This window comes from Amborella trichopoda, chromosome 5, assembly GCF_054954075.1.
Source record: "Amborella trichopoda isolate Santa Cruz 75 chromosome 5, AtrichopodaSantaCruz75HAP2 v2.0, whole genome shotgun sequence".
NCBI classification, from domain to species: domain Eukaryota; kingdom Viridiplantae; phylum Streptophyta; class Magnoliopsida; order Amborellales; family Amborellaceae; genus Amborella; species Amborella trichopoda.
The window spans coordinates 43,189,468-43,206,838 of NC_142340.1; the positions used below are offsets into that span (position 1 = coordinate 43,189,468).

The 17,371-nt window shown below is 34.5% G+C and overlaps 1 protein-coding gene and 1 non-coding gene across 14 annotated transcripts; both read right to left on the reverse strand.

Annotated features, from left to right (window-relative positions):
• Window positions 1-1,792: 1,792 nt before the first annotated feature.
• On the reverse strand, window positions 1,793-1,866 carry TRNAR-UCG (transfer RNA arginine (anticodon UCG)). The gene has a single exon. It is a non-coding gene; the product is annotated as a tRNA-Arg (tRNA).
• Window positions 1,867-8,404: 6,538 nt separating this feature from the next.
• Window positions 8,405-16,957, reverse strand: LOC18434206 (putative E3 ubiquitin-protein ligase RZFP34). 13 transcript variants are annotated; one of them, XM_088868079.1, is made up of 14 exons: window positions 16,880-16,957; window positions 12,413-12,687; window positions 12,030-12,316; window positions 11,705-11,792; window positions 11,250-11,309; window positions 10,838-10,879; window positions 10,572-10,604; window positions 10,405-10,482; window positions 9,948-9,991; window positions 9,748-9,788; window positions 9,396-9,478; window positions 9,117-9,208; window positions 8,927-9,038; window positions 8,405-8,729 (listed from the first exon to the last, which is right to left on the reverse strand). In XM_088868079.1, exons 3-14 carry the CDS (start codon window positions 12,281-12,283, stop codon window positions 8,586-8,588), a joined length of 1,071 nt encoding a protein of 356 aa, XP_088724205.1. In that variant the 5' UTR covers window positions 12,284-12,316; window positions 12,413-12,687; window positions 16,880-16,957; the 3' UTR covers window positions 8,405-8,585. The 13 variants fall into 13 exon arrangements, 9 of the variants coding, with proteins under 9 accessions (XP_088724205.1, XP_088724204.1, XP_088724202.1 ...); XM_088868078.1 differs by lacking the exon at window positions 16,880-16,957 and adding an exon at window positions 12,826-14,024; XR_016056384.1 differs by lacking the exons at window positions 10,838-10,879; window positions 16,880-16,957 and adding an exon at window positions 12,826-14,024 and having other exon boundaries at window positions 10,218-10,482.
• Window positions 16,958-17,371: the final 414 nt, after the last annotated feature.

Sequence of the window (17,371 nt, forward strand, 5' to 3'; positions counted from 1 at the left end):
ATTTTTTGACCATCAATTTTTAAGTTTTTTGCTTGATCTACACTTTTTTTAGGCTTTTAAAAAATGAAAATATATTTTAAAACTATCACAATGATTTCCAAAAACCACATTTCTCAACATTATTTGAATCTACTATTTTTTAAGCTTTAAAAAAATGAAAATATATTTTAAAACTATCACAAAGATTTTCAGTATTGAAACCAAATTTCTCAACACTATTTGAAGGTGCGCTTCACTTTCTTTAGAGCCTCGGCTCTGTACAAACTGCACCCTTAAAAAAAGGTAATAAATAAGGAAAAAGTTTATATAGAGCCTAAGTTCTAAACAATCAAATCAGTGCCTACCTCAAAATTTTCACTAGAAGATATTGTTTTGATGCCCAAATATCCTCAAATCGATCATCTCGACATCAAGATGCATGGACATGAGAAAAAAATGGATTTCAAATTTTGAAAATAGTGTATTTTGTAATGCATTTTTGAACCTCAACTTTAAGGCTTTTCAAGTTTTCATAGATCTGTTGATCTACACTATATTTGAAATTTTAAACTTTATAAATAAGAGCAATGATATCATGCAACCGTTGTATAGTAATATGATGCAACAATGTTAAAAAACCATCTTATGGCCATTTGTTTGATCCAAATTTTAAAATGTAAACTCTTTTCATTATAATGAACAATCACAAATAAAGAAAACATTGAAAAAAAAACCTATAAATTATTTTTTTAGCCAATTAACATAGGTCGTTCATTTTGGTAAGATCGCCTTAGAAGGATTTTTTCATTTTCAATTTTTTTTGGATGGCTTTATTATTATTAGATGAACAATGTTAAAAAAGAAAAAAACGATTTTAAGTTTATAAAGGCTAAGATATTGAAATTCACAAAACGAATGGTCTAGATTCGTTTTTGGAGATGACTCATTTTGACCATATCTAGGGTTCAAATTGAATCTTTTTTTTTTGGGGGGGGATTGATTATTGATATGAAGAGAGTGTGTGTATGTAAAATTTGGGGTCATACAAATACCACAAATATAGTTTTCTAGAAGTGTCGTTGCATTATACTATGATACAACCGTTTGCATTGAATCATTGTTCTATAAATAAATATGTAAATATATTTTAAGGTTATCACAAAGATTTCCAATGATAAAACCACATTTGACACCATTTGAAGGTAGACTCTAATTTGATTGTCGCACCCAATAAATAAAACTTCTAACTATAAAAGGCACAAAACAACATTTCTCCGCACCCAATAAATAAAACTTCAACTATAAAATTCCCAACACAATTGGAAGGTAGGCTCTAATTTGATTGTTTAGAGCCTAGGCATTGTACAAACCGCACCCAATAAATAGAACTTCAACTATAAAAAGCACGTACAAACTGCACCCAATAAATAAAACTTCCAACTATTAAAAAAGTACCGACCCAATAAATAAAATTCAACTATAAAATTCCTAATACAATTTGAAGGTAGGTTCTAATTTGATTGTTTAGAGCCTAAGCACTGTACAAACCACACCCAATAAATAGAACTTCAACTATAAAAAGCACGTACAAACTGCGCCCAATAAATAAAACTTCCAACTATAAAAAAAGTACCAACCCAATAAATAAAATTCAACTATAAAATTCCCAACACAATTTGAAGGTAGGCTCTAATTTGATTGTTTAGAACCTAGGCACTGTACAAACCGCACCCAATAAATAGAACTTCAACTATAAAAAGCACGTACACAAACTGCACCCAATAAATAAAACTTCCAACTATTTAAAAAGTACCGACCACAGTGGGAGTCGAACCCACGACCTTTTGATCCGAAGTCAAACGCGCTAATCCACTGCGCTATGCGGTCTTGATGATATACTGCTTCTAAAGAATACTATACAAATATGAGTGTGGTTTCTACAAGGTTCCAAACATCTCCAAATTATATCATAGCATGTAATTTTGGTATAAAAAGTTCTTATAAGTATCTGAAAATCTATTTTTATATTTAATAATAAAATTTTAAACTTCAAAAATGGTTAAAATAAAGTAGATCCATAAACATATGAAAATCTTGAAAATGGACGGTCTAAATAATGTGTAGAGATTAAAAAGAAAGGGAATGACGTTAATTAATTTATGGGTATGGCATTTTGATAAAAAAAGTATATCAAATTTATAAAAAGAACAAATGCATTATTTCTAAAACTTAAAATCTTTTTTTTTTTTTTTCATATTCATACATCTCGATGTCAAGATTATCAATTAAAAGGTTTTTCAACATTAAAACAACATTTTCGATTTTTGAGGTGCATCTTTAATTCTGCGTTTGAAGATTGCAACCTTATATAAACTTTAGGAAAAACACAGTATGATAAGAAAACCATGATACCCTTCATCACAATGCCTTATGCCTACTTATTTTCCAAGGAGAAAATTATATATGCTAAGTGCCTTATAGCGGCAAATATCTTGGGGTTGAAAACTGAAAAAGACAAAAAGAAAATTTTTTATTATTATGTTTTTCGAAAGGAAAAAGCTTATATAGAGCCAAGGCTCTAAACAATCAAATTACAGCCCATCCCAATAATTTCACTAGAAGAGGTTGTTTTGATGCTCAAATATTCGATCATCTCGACATCAAGATGCATGGAGATTAGAAAAAAATGGCTTTCGAGATTTAGAATAGTGCATCATGTAACTCACTTTTTTACTATCAATTTTCAAGATTTTCAAGTTTTCATAGATTTGGTCGATCTACAGTATTTTTGAAGCTTTAAATGTTATAATTAAAGATGAAAATATATTTTAAAGCTATCACAAATATTTCCAGTATTGAAACCACATTCCTTGGCACTATTTGATGGTGCGTTTTACTTTGATTGTTTAGATCCTCGGCTCTATACGATCGCAACGTTTTTGGAATATTACGATTTTGATAATATCTAATATAAGAATTTTAACGCATATAAGACTGGTTTCATTTTATATTTGTAATGTATTTAAGAAAAAATAAGGGTAATGTACATAAAGGACAATCATCATCATAATTATTATCATCCGAGTCTTATTCGAACTATTTGAAGTACACAAATCCTATTTTTTCATTCCTCTCAATCAATAGCCATATTCTCAAACCATTAGTCATGATATCTCTTCTCACTGCATATGGTGCAATCGAGACCGTATAATAGGCACTACAAACCTTAAAAATCAAAATTTAACCGACTCAGTTTGTAGAAAAATTGCGAATATATCTCTTTTAATTTATGTTATTTAAATTTTACCTAAATATTTTTTGTTATTACATTCGTACCCATTTTGTTCACAATTTTTTTAAAATGGCCAAACATCCCATAATTTAGATCTTCAAGGTCCAAAATTGATCATTTTTTAAACTGTGTAATTTGTTCCCAATTTTCTTTACACGAGCATTTTCAAAATTTCAAAATCCAAAAATTAAAAAGTTCTCAAAGTTCAAAAATTAAAAAATTTGGATTTTAAAAATTTTTAAAAAAAATTGGAAAACAATTTCCACAAGCATTTTTGGATTTATAAGTCCAAAAATTAAAAAAAATTGGATTTCAAAATCCACAAAATGCTCATAGCCCTACTTCTACAGAAAATTTGTGAAGAATAGGGGCAGATGAATTTTTGGATTTTGAAGATCTGAAAATTATAATATAATTTTTAGAATAAAAATTTCAAAAAAAAAAAGAAGACAATTCCAAAACAAAACAAAAAAAAAAGAAAATATTGGGTATGAATATAGGTTTTGAACTGTGGAGGGGAATTTTATAATAACAAAAATTACAAGTCACGTACGTAATTTACCCATTTTTTTAATATCCAATATTTTACCCTTTTTTGAGCCCTGTGATTGCCCGTCTTTTTGTTCCCCCATGTTTTGGAAGGCATGGTGTAGTATTCACATGATGTGGAAGTTTGAAGTGTGCACAAGCACTTTCAAAGGCTCAAATTGAGCAATTGGTTTATCTAGGGCTACAAATTGATTTAATATCTTTATATTCAAATGTCGGCTTATCTAGGGCTACAAATTGATTTAATTTCTTTATATTCAAATGTCATTTATATGAAATTGGGGCTTTCATATATCTAAAAAGATGCACCCATTTAAAATAAAAAATAAAAGTATTATCATTCAAGCCTTATCTCAACTCTCAACTCTCAACTCTTTAAGCTTATCACAAAATAAAATATAAAAAAATTTAATAAAATTTTATTAAAATACCCCTATAATATAATATTTAAGAGTACTTTGTTTTCATTTAAAATATATTTCTAGAGCTGTGCCCTATATAAATGTATGTATGGCCCAATTTTTAGGTAAATATAATTGATACAAAATATAAAAACAAAAAGCTAAATCAATTTGTGGTCCTCGATTCTTCTCTAATTAAATCTTAGCCATTGAAAAGGAACTTGCCCTCTAGCATGTACTTTTCCTTTCTTGGACTTTCGATACATAGACACACGTGCCTGAGGTTCTGACCATGTGTGGACTGTGGGTGAACACAGATAGGCATGCAACACTTTTAGAAACACATCCAACACTTCTATGGAGTGTCTAATGGGCTATCCTTTTTGTTTTTTTTGGATATGTTTTTTTTTTTGGAATTTGGTCTTTTTTTGTTTAGAAATTCTATTTTTCAACAAATATTATTTTATTTTAAAAGTAAAAATATTTAGAATAAGAAAGGTATTTTTAATTTTTTTTAAAAAAGAATAATTTTATTTTCTATTGAGAGTGTGAGTGGTGCGATCATACGATTTTGGATTGATACATTAAGACCCTATTCAATAACCATGCAATAAGGTTTGTACATTTGAATTAAAGCTAATAGTTTTTAGCTTTTTTGTGGTGTTATGATACAACCTTGAATTGGACTATTAATAAAAAGCGATGAATAAAATTCTTATTCACAAAATAACATTTTTCAACTTAATTGAATTGTTTTTCTTTTTATGGTGCTTTACTATTATTATGATGACTTGTATTATTGAATATAAATGCATATGTGAACCATATATATATATGTATATATATATATATATATATATATGGGTTTGTCTAGAGTTTACAACTTTTCAAAATACAAAGGTTAAAGATAGAAAGGGTTGTGATACGTGTATTTATAAAAAAGATCATTATTTTTTATTTAAAGAATTATTTTAATAGGTAACTTAACTATTAAGTAATGATAAACTTGAAATTTTTACAAAAGTACAATGGTGTATATATATAGGATTTTTTATACTTAACAACCCTCAAAAGAACAAAAGTTCTAATATGAACGTGTGAATGTTTATTTTACCATTAGTGCGCTTGTAGAACCATAGTGTAAATTAAAATAAAAAACGATATAATTTTTTTGACAAGAAGATAAAAAATAATAGCTCTTCTCTCGTGGACACATATCTTCCCTCTTAAAGTAAAAAAAACTATTTTCCTTCTCCCTCATCCAATCATCCCGTTCTCTCTCTCTAATATCAATAAAGAGAACAACACTCTTATGTCTCCTCATGCGAGAAAAAATCCTCTTACCATTTCTCACGAACAGGATGCTCATTCATTCTAGCTATGCCTCTCTCTCTTTTATATATATATATATACCACCATATATCGTACTACATAACGTGTCATATGTTATTTTTTAGGGTTCATGTTTTTGACACTCATTTCTGTATCACAAATAGATGCACATATCTGTTTCTATTCAACAACATGAAGGAGCAACAGCCAGTAATGTGCCTTTGAATTATCGGCATCTTAGACGATGAAACCATCTCAAGGTTCAAAGAACATCACAGAGGCCGTTATGAAGTTCAAAGGTTCAAGAAACTGGCACCCATGTTGACTAGGTTCTTACACATACATAACAGCCGTTATAACGGCATGGCAAATACAGCATCCATTCATGAAACGTGTGTTTGGATGGACCATTGATGGGAATTGTACTATTTTCTTTCTCCCCTTGTGCTGAAACACCACTGCAACTCATTTGCTCCCATTTGTGCATTCCCACTTGTGTCGAAACCGTTCCTTGTAGTGACCATCCGAAAATACGCAGAAAAAAGATATCCAAATTTCCTCTAGTTCTAGATCATGGTAAGAAGATATATAGGAATCCAAATCTGCCGAATCACTCATCCTACGATTTTCTACATCCTAGGTCTACTCATTTTGTCATCCGGGTTATGTTATTCATGTAGCACTCAGCCCAAATGACTCTATGAAATTACATTGACACTTCCATCTATTACAGATAATCAGGATGGGTGATCTGGAACAATGATCTATTTTTTAAAACCTTGGTCCAAACCAGTGTCCACAAAATCGAACTAGAAAGGTTAACCGAACATGGGCATGAAAGCAGTTTAACCAACCTAACCGATAAACCGGTCGATTCAACTGCTCTAACCAGCATCCTGGGAGGAGTCGTATGAGGCAGAAGCTCCATTTACGGTTTTGAAGCCGAGTCATTCCAGCAATGGGGCCTAGGAACCGATATGATGATTGGTTTAGGTAGGGCGGCCGGTCTACTACGGGGCACTTGTAGGGATTAGTGCGTGAGACCGCGATCCACAAACTGGCACATGGGACTCACCTGGGGGGAAACATAGCATGTCACAAGAGCAAGGCGAGGGGGAGATTCCCTACTGCGAGGGGCACGCCTCGCGATTCAACCGCTCTAACCAGGCAAGTCCCAGGTGGTCAAAAAAGTGTTGAAAAAAATAAAAAAATAATAATAAAAAAAATCTACTAAAATATGAAAAACATATAAAGAATAATTAAAACAAAACACATTCAAATGAAGTTGAAAATTAATGAAAAAAATGGATTTTAACCCATTTTATATTTTCCAAAAGCTATTTTTAAAATTTTCTAAAAAAAATGGGAAAATATAAAAGTGAGTATTAATGACCAAAACAATTTTTAATCTTTACCATAATGTAAAAAATATTTAAAAATTCATTACAAATCAAATTCCCTATTTTTGAGAATTTATATATAATTCTTTTTTCTTTTTTTTTAAATAACGATTGATCACCCTAACCGCTCAAAACCGGAACTGGCCACTAGCCGGTTCCGATCTAACCGGGCGGTTAAACGTTAGATCGGACGATTTTACGAACAATGGTCCAAACTTCTTTATCCTATTAAAGAATAACAATATATAACAGACATTGTTTTAAAGATAAATGATATGATAGTTGTAACATAATTTTCAAATATAACACTTCCCTTTCTTTCACAATGGTCCAAACTTCTTTATCCTATTAAAGAATAACAATATATAACAGACATTGTTTTAAAGATAAATGATATGATAGTTGTAACATAATTTTCAAATATAACACTTCCCTTTCTTTCACTACTTTCGATATCGAATATAACCCACCAAGTTTTTTTGAGATTATATATAATGAGACAATTTGTTTTTGTTACAAGAAGATTACAATTACTTATAACCATCCAATGTAAAATGTGAAATACATTACAAAATTCAAAAAAATTTCTTTTGAACTTTGACTTTGGTCAATGGAATAAATGTAACGACCTTATTTCACATTAAGTGGTGAAGGTAAATGGTCTCACTGTACACTTTTCAATTTTCTTTGATAACTGACATATCATGTCATTGCAGTTTTATTTTAAAATATTTTCCAATATTTTACTGTCACCTGCTACTTTACTTGATAAGCTTTTATAAAGCCAATCGATCAAGGATTGTGACATTTTTAGGACAATGAAAGCATAAAGCATCCAACAATCATGCTTGGGCTTGACTAATTAGCGGTTAACGATGCCAATGCTACACGTCAATTTCTTCCACTTAGCTACCTAGATAAAAAAGAAACTTTAAAACATCTACCTAGTTCTAGAAAACCTAGGGCACTTCCCTAGTTTGGGGCATCCAAAACAATGGGACCCTACATTTGATCCGAACTAGAGGATCGCTAGTTTTTTAACCCATAACCTCTTTTTTTGTTTTTTTATATGTTAACAATGGAATTGGAAGGCCCAAATAATTGGAAAAAAAAACTCTGATGATGATGATGAAAAACAATGGGATAGGAAAGCGCATCCGTGCAATTGACCACCCCTGCCCCACCAACATTCTCTTATTGGTTTCCATGCATTGTGGCATTTTCGAGATTGTGCATGCCATATCCCTGCTACACATCGAAACAATCCACTGATTTCAAATCATATTTAGCTGTGCAAAGTAACAACCAACCCTTTCCTCCTAAAACAGATGGAAAACTAATACCCCGATTCCAATACCCACCGATTCAATCAAACCAAATCAGGTTAAAACTGGCAAGAAAAAGAGAAATATCTTAGGAAGAGGAACAAAGACACTGTTCTCCAAGCAGAATAACAAAGAAAGCAGATTTTCATTGCCATTGAAAGCCTCACAGCAGGTGACAAATGACACCCAGTCTGCAAAACTCTTGTTTGCAATTTGCATTTCTCAATAAATAGAGGAGGGAAACAAATAAAAAAAAAATTACATCTGACGGCAGGACCAGCACTGACAAGAGAGGGGGCGTGAGAGGTCATTCGGGTGCGGAGGCAGTTGGGGTGGTGTGGTCTCCTCTGGTTACACGAGTGTTGTAAGATTTGCAGCTGAGGCATTTCTGAGCCACGATATGGAACTGAACTTGGGATGTTTCCCCACAGTCATTGCAGAGTATCCATACCTACAACAAATTCCACATAAATCAGACCCATTTTCAAGAGAGAGAGAGACTACCAAACACATCCAAGATGTATATTTTTATGCATGCCCCGAGGACGGGTATGGGCAGAGGACAGTAGCTAACTAGTATGCTTCACACTTAATCGAAGACATGTTTTTGGCCAAGTACACAGAGGAGAGAGAGAGAGAGAGACTAACCATTTTGTTTTGATAAGATTCAGGCATGGGTGTTGCAGCAATCTCCATATCAAGCTTCTCCCAAACTTTGGACATATCACATACAGACTTTGAGCAGAGTGGGCAAAAGAACCTAAAAACCAGTGGAACATTTTGATCAGAATGAACCTTGTTGAGAGAGGGGGGGAGAGAGAGGGAGAGAGAGACTCACTGCAAATGATCTCTCATTTCTTTCAAGCAATCCACGTGAATGGTATGCCCACATGGCAGGACAGTGATGTCATTTGTAGATTCGAATAGATACTGCAAATTGCAACATCCCAAACAAAGTCTTAATCGCAAATAAATATTATCAAACTAAAATAAACAATATGAAAAACATATCATTCTATTTTCATTGCACAAAGAAAGAATTATGAATTAAAATCGTCTTAAGTTATGGTAATGGTCTTTGACTTTGAAATTTCAACAAGAAAATGAAAACTCCTACTTCAAAGCAAACGGGGCAATCGTGATGCATTGCCCTCTCCACACAGGGATGGTAGGTCTTCAACATGACAGAGTAGCAGCAACCTTCACATTCAAACCGAAAAAAGAATATTACTACGAGGTATACATGTGAATCTTCAAGCAACCAAGAAAAAAGAAAACTAACAAAACAGTTATCCATAAGATAATAGAAATGACCAGACTTTTGCATAGGTTGTCCTTGTTATAGAGAGAGAGAGAGAGAGAGAGTACAAATATCTTTCCAATAAGCATACTAAAATGCTCAAGAAACACACAAAATACAGACATAAGGCAAACAAAAATTGGATGAATATAAAAACGTAAGGACTTACCACATTTGTAGCAGTGGAAGAAATTATCACGCCCACCCGTTCTGCAACCAAACAAAATTACCAAATATAGTAGTGTGAAACCCCATAACCAAGTAAGCACCTATTTTCTCACTGAAATAAAAAGACCCATTTTCTAGACCGATGCACGATCCCTGAAATGATAATTAGAATTAAACAGGGGTCATCAGTTCACAACGAACCTGCAAATTCCACAACCATTACAGTGATACTGGTTCTTAGATAACTGCAACATTCACAACCATAAAAAGTCAGGCAGCTTGAAAAGAAAACGTCAGGAATCGTCCATGAAGAAATAGTCAATCAGGGAAGAAAGGGAAAGACAATTCATGTATACGATCCAATAGACTATGGAAAACTACGGTTTGTAGATAATAGTCCCTCGGTAGATTGATGGTGATGGGACAGTATAACCCACCAGAACAGGACATTGAAAGTATGTATGGACTGACCTATTGAAATCCATATATCATTGAGGTCCGAACCATTAAATGACACGTGCAGTTATTGGAGATGGGTTGCGACCCCAAAATGGAAAACCCAAAAGGGGGAAATATTAGTTCTCCATCCTGTTCATTTCATTTAATTTGAACACCCCGAATGGACTATAGTTTTGGATTTACAATTCTTTTCACTCACATCATCATCAAAGAGTTTGCAGGTCTCACAGAAGTATTTTCCCATGCAAACTCCACAGTTAATACAAACTTGCCGGACCTGGAGTCACGGAAAACGAAATCCATAAGTACACTTTCAATGGTCAATCATCATTGAATTATTTTCAAATGCTCATTTCTGATACTTACATCTTGTTCAGTGTTGCATAAGGAACAGATGACCTGAAAAACAGTAAATCAGATTCAGTAAAGGGGGGAAAAACATAAATATCAATAGACAACCCTCCTGCATAAAGTTGTGTTGATGTGTCAAAAACTTAGAATCTCAAAATAGTACTTCAATCGGTACACTGGTATTTTCGCCCTTGAGTGTATTTTAAATATCACAGGAATAATCAAATGTGTGCTCAACCGACCAACCAGAAAGGCCTGGCGTAGGGGACAGAGAAACTGACCAGTTTGTACACCATTTTGAAAGTTTTAAGTTCCTGGAGAACCTGCACAACTTATGCAGATACTTAGGTGCTGCTTTTGCATTTACCAAAGCAAAAGAAAAGAAGAAAGAGGGAGGGTAGGGGGGGGGTTGGGGTTTGGGGAGTGTATCAATAAAGAAACGACCAGGTTAGTGACGCAAATGTGTGATAACCTTTCAGGAAACACTTGGAAATACCATGAACTTCAAAACACGTATGCAAATGTTCCGCAGTTTAAAAACTGTGAACAGGATACTCAACTCATATCCATTGTCAAAACAACTTAAATCCATTGTCAAGGGATCAGAGACATTTTGCATTATCACTATCCAAGGAAATACTGGCTCATGATGGACAGCCTAGGGTGTTTACCCTAAGATTCCAAGTCACTCACCTTTCGCACTTGATGACGAGGAAGGTCATGCCTCTGCATTTTTTCAACATCAATGGAATTCTGCACACAAAAACAGGAGTTAAAAATGTTAAATTTCACTTGACCAGCTATACAGAGTAGGCTGAATATTCCTTTTTTAATACCTTAACTACTTTATTGTGGTTTTATAGCATGATTCACAGAACAGTGTGCCACATGTCATTTCTACCACCTATACTCAACAATGGGCAGTGGAGATGAGCCATTCTTTTACTTGAGGAAGCAATGGCAGACCTGACAAGAAAAATGGCTCATATTCACTGTCCATTGTTGATCACTGAAAGTAGAGACTAATGTAACCTTCCGTTGACATGGTACATGTATGATGTATCATAGCATACTTAACCCAAAAAACATACTGATATATATTCTATTTAAGGAAATACAAAACAAGTACCAAATATACAGATGCTCACCATTGCCTCATTATGGCAATGCCTGCAATCAAAAATCTTGTTACAACATGGAGCTCTAATACGACACCTCCGCCGGTAATGTGAACATCTGTCTTACAGAAAATGTTATTAGTCAATAAAAAGAACCGAATACATTCTAAAAGCCCACATGCTATATCACCTATAGTGTGCATCAGAAATGTAATTCCAGTCCCAGAAGAACATGGGATACATAATATCCTAATATACAGCGTAGGCTCAACTCTTAGACAATCAACAAAGTAAACCCTTATTATAGGGATGAATAGGAAATTTATCAGAGAAACAGGAGGCAAAAAGAATGTACCCATATTGCATGAATCCCCGCTCAGGTATATCGGAGTCGTTGATGAACCCATATTGCGTGAATCCCCGCTCAAGTATATCAACGTACTGGATGTTTGCGTCTTCCTCCCTTGTTTGAAGAGTAGCAATACGTTCTGCCCTGGATTCTTTAGTACATGTGCTGCTATTGTTTCCTTGCATCACTTCACAAGTTGCCTCATGTTTCCAAGACTCATCATGTCCAAGGGGTACCGAAAATTTCCCGACAGTCTCCATTTTCAATACGTTGAGCACTTTCAATGAAAGTTACTAGACAAATATGGCCACGTAAAGTATTAAGCAACACCTGAGAAAGGCACAACATCAGTTTTCCAGTTCCAAAGACATAAAACATGTAGTCAACACCTGAGCAACCCATGCAAACACCCAAAGTGCTGCCTCTCGAGTATTGGTGAAGATCAATTCAAATCAGCAAGCATACAATCCAAGCAAGGCTGAACAGCTCCATTCAGCAAAACTCCAAAGAAGAATTCATCAGAATAAGCAGAGCTATAATAACCCCCATCATAGACATGATGAGGTATTGAGAGTTCTTGAATCTCCAGTTGTCACAAGCAATGAATTTTTGCAGCATGATCAGCTGATCACTTGTTAAAAGCAGCAACAGAATCGCCTCATTTCTGGTAAAAGGCAGTACATCACAACATCAAGCACATGAAAAGAGGAAAAGCACACGCAAACTAAAAAACACTTATAAATAAGAGCTCGGGGAGCTTCCATTGAACACCAGCAAGGTGCTCATGGGCCACCATCCATACCTTAACACCATGCTTGAAACGTTGTTCGTGATCCTCGAAAATAAAGCTATGCAGTATGGAACTTCCAGTCCTTGTCGATATACTGGAAGTCTGTGCATGTGCTAAATCTCTCTTCTTTTTTCTTTTTTTTTTCTTTTTTTACCTGAATAGCTTAGAAAGCAATTCACCAATTGCCAGGATGAATCCTGCAGTAATTTTTTTGCTTTTTGACCAAACATCTGCACCTTGGATTCCAGTAACTTAAGACCATAATTGGTCATTCTTACTCCGGGGTCATCTAGCTTTTTGCTTATTGCTCAAGAGACTAGAGGTTGCTCATGTCAGTCGAATAACTCAAGAGTCTAGCAACCCAATAATGGTATGTATCTTGCTCATCAATTAAAGCAGTCATTTGTTTAAGGGCGACAAAGAATAGAGAGATAGGTGCTAAGTTTGTGAATTAATGAACATGACTTTCTTTAACTGAGATTTTCGATTGTCATGTGTTTCAGTACAATCAGCCCACTCATCAAATTAAATAGCACACATGTCAAAGTTCCTGTATTCAAGATGGCAAAGTATTTTGTGAACATGACCGAAAAACCTAACATTTTCAAGAGATTGTAAGCCTCCTCAACCACAAATGACAAAACAAGAACGTGTCACGATTTCCTCTCGCAATCAGTATACTCATGTACATCAAAGTTGTAACAACTATGACTCCCTCCTTTAGTGTCTAAAAGGAAAGATGGGATTTACATTCTTGAACAAAGTTAAGCGACTGCAAGAGTCAGTAGCCATCAAATTTTGAACAATATTTATCTCATCTAGACTTAATTTCACCAACATAAGAAAATTTATAAAGTATCCCAGTTTCTAATCCAAAAAAATGACAGTTTAATAATCCAAACAATGTTAAGCTATATTATTACAGGGAACCTTCTCATTTCTAAACCAAATATAGGGGGTACAAGATCATATCTCTCATAAATAAAGTAGTTCATAAGTTCTGCCTGTTTTGTCCTTAACAAGGTTTGTAACAGCTTCCTATAATTAATTGATTTTAAAAATACTCAACAGCCTATTCTTACATACATTTTCAAAACACTTGGCCATGAATCACTTGCCACTTCACATTAGTCCACATCAAATTTTACTCCAACAGTAATGGAATAACATAGTAACCAGGAAGCATAGTCACACAAGCAATCACAACTCTGAACCATACATCAATGAATAAATAGACCACAGAGTTTTTTCTGCTTCTCTCAAATAATGCCAGGAAAAAGGCAACACCATGCAACTCAGAACTCTCTCCAATATTCTCTTGTGAAGTAAGATGTCATTAAAAGCACAAGTTTTAAAAAGGAAACAAGCCAAGAATGAGTCCCAATGATCACCATATGACTAATAGCACCCCAGTTTAAATTAGCCCCCCTAGACAAATGATGAAAGGTAAATCTGTTAGCTTCAAAACTCTCACAAGTCTCCATGATCTTACAAAGCCTCTTGGCACACGGCAAATCTCGCTAAACCACCCTTTTACATTGAAAATGTAGTCCCATTGGGTGACTTGAGGCCCCGTTTCTAACCTCACAAAAACCTCAAGCCTGTCCCATCAGCAAGGAATGAAAATCTGCTCCAGTGAAAGTGTTGTCTTTGTACGGTCTCCCAAATATGCTATATCATACCAATCTTATCTAAACCTTTTTAAACCCACCCAAAACCAGGTCAAACTTCAACCTACCATAAATGTGAAATTAGCTTCAGGGTAAACTGCTTCTCTCACCCTTCAAGCTTCAACAGACTTCTCATCCCTACACTACCCACCACTTCCAAATCTCTGGAGATTGTAAACTGTGATCTCATAAATATTTCACCTTGAAACTATTTACTGAATTTTGACCATTACCAGGGAAATCTAGACTAAGCATGTACAGTCCGCAGCAGCTGACCTCCTGTAACATTTCTTGTTAAAAACCCAAGTAATCAAGTTTCATTATATCTCTCTTGTCATTCTCACCATACGCAGCATGGACCAAATCCCAAAGCAATGAATTTCATGTAACACCCCATAAGTGAAACAGAAAGACAGAGAGCAAATCAGACTCACCTGAACCTCAGAGCTGAGGTAAGCTCAAACGCTCAACATGAAATCAACAAATAACCGGTCATATCCACTGCAGAACTTCATAAAAACTATGGATCAGGAATAAGATGAACCAACAGTGCAAAGGGTTCCCACTGAATCTTGTCTCTAGCAAACGAAGCTTTGAAAAGCATCAATCTCCACCATTGCATTTAAATTTACTGTACTGTTATCCAGTAATCCTATTACCATCATCTGCTCATGTCTAAAAGCAACCATCTCCTCCACAGAGAGCAGCCATCTCCACACGAGAAAGCCAACCATCAGATAATCTTAGGATCAGTTTGGACATACCAGTTATTCATGAATGAGTCCCATCTTCAAGTCCCATCATTGATGAATAGTAACAAGCACCATTTGATGCTGTCTAGCTATTTATCAGTACGTCCCGTTGCTCTTCACTAGATAGGAGAATCCCTTTCCCCTGACCATTCAAAACAAGTTCAACCCACATTCATGAGTTTCCCGTTCATGAATACAGTTACAAAGAGCATGCAAACTGGCCTCAACATCTCACCCTCACAAAGACTTTTAAGGACTCCCATTCACCATGAATCATTGTGTTTCCTGTCCACGGAACCACTTTATTTAATAGTAATCCCTCCCACAGATACTCAACTAATGTGATATCTCCATTCAAGCACCAACCCAATCCAACCCACACACCTGAGTTATTCCAATACAGCCATGACAGCCACTCTGCCTAAGAAGTGCTACAAATGGTACCACATAATTTTTAGTTCGCAGATCCTCAAATGTTGAGCACAATTTCACATGTTGGAAACAGCCAACGAAATTGGTGCTATCATGAAAATAACTTCCTGGGTAGAAAAACCCATGCCTTCACACTGTTACGAGTTATGTAGCTTCGAATTATATTCTCCTAAAGAGAAACATACCTATAGCAAATAATCCTAGTATTTTATCGATTTCCATGACCCCAAAACCATTGAAACGTACAATTTTCAGCACACACAATTTACGTGCCAGTGCAAACAGCAATCAAGCCTTCAAACCAGTATTAAACATGAAAAGAATAGTAGCGTGAACTGTAAAGCATTAAATTCATCACAATTGATACATAACTAATGAAGTTCCAAATTTTCCTATCAGAGCACATAACCAAGCACAAAAAGGTCTATGATTTATTCAAATATCCAAGCATTAAAAGATCTATGATTTAGTCTACGTCATGCACACAGAAGTTCAAGTATCAAGGCAATTATTAAGAGAAAAGCATTCACCACCAATAAAACAAAAATAAATTAGCCAAAACTTCTGGAAAATTTTCCTCAATAAAAACTTCTGGAAAATCAAATAAGACATAAAAAGTATAAATGGAATCAGAACCCGAAAGATTCTCTCTTATCAACAAAATAATCGTTTATCCATATTTTATATCCAGTACTACAATAAGTTTATCTTTTCCTCGATGTGACATCGAAAATGGGCCAAAGTTACATTTCTCCCTAAAATGCACCATATTATAACTCAAGAAACCTACTTAATGTTATATTTTCTGTGAAACAAAACCCTGAATTCATGAAAATAAATTCTAATATTATACTTAAAATTAATCCTAATCAAGCCCTAACGAACACAGAGACTTCAAAAAATCACAAAAAACAATTATAGAAGTATTAAAAACCATGATTTAAGCGTTCATTTCACAAAAAAATCCGCTCTAGTAAATTTCTGGTTCTTCGTATATCATAAAGAGAAAAAAACAACAAAAAGAGAAAAAAACCAGGGAGAAAGAGAAACAAACAACAAAAAGAGAAAAAAAAACTGAGTACAAATTTAAAATAATAATAATAATAATACCTAAACGAGAGAGTTGCCAATACTAAGATTCATGAAAACCAGGGAGAAAGGGAACAGCAAGAAACCCTATAAAAGCAAAAAATACGTATAATAAAAACGAACTTCGTTCTGGCGTGATGAATCCCAAAACAGAGCTTCTCTAAGTTGCAAATGTCCTCTCGATTTCGCCTGCTTCTTCTCTCTGCAGAAATGGTGGCCAAATGTTTAAAAGGATTTTGGAGAGAGAAACTTCAGAGGGTTTTTAGAGGGAGAAGGTTTAGAGAGAGAAAGAGGTTCCATATGGTTCTTAGAGAGAGGAAGAAGGAAGGTAGAGAGAGAGAGAAAGAGTGAAACGCGGGCGGCGATTTATACGCGGAACCGATTGGAAGAAAGAACCAATGACAACTGTAAAAATATCTAAGATATTTTGTAAGTAGCCATCATAAAGGCGAAAATATCGAAAATGGTACTCCCTTCTCGGAATACCACATGTGCCCCAACATCTAAGCAACGTGATTGGTGGGTATACATCGCGTATACATTTACCATTATACACTACATTCAATACCATGCTTATAACCATCTGATTTGAAATTTGATGGGTACGAGTGATCG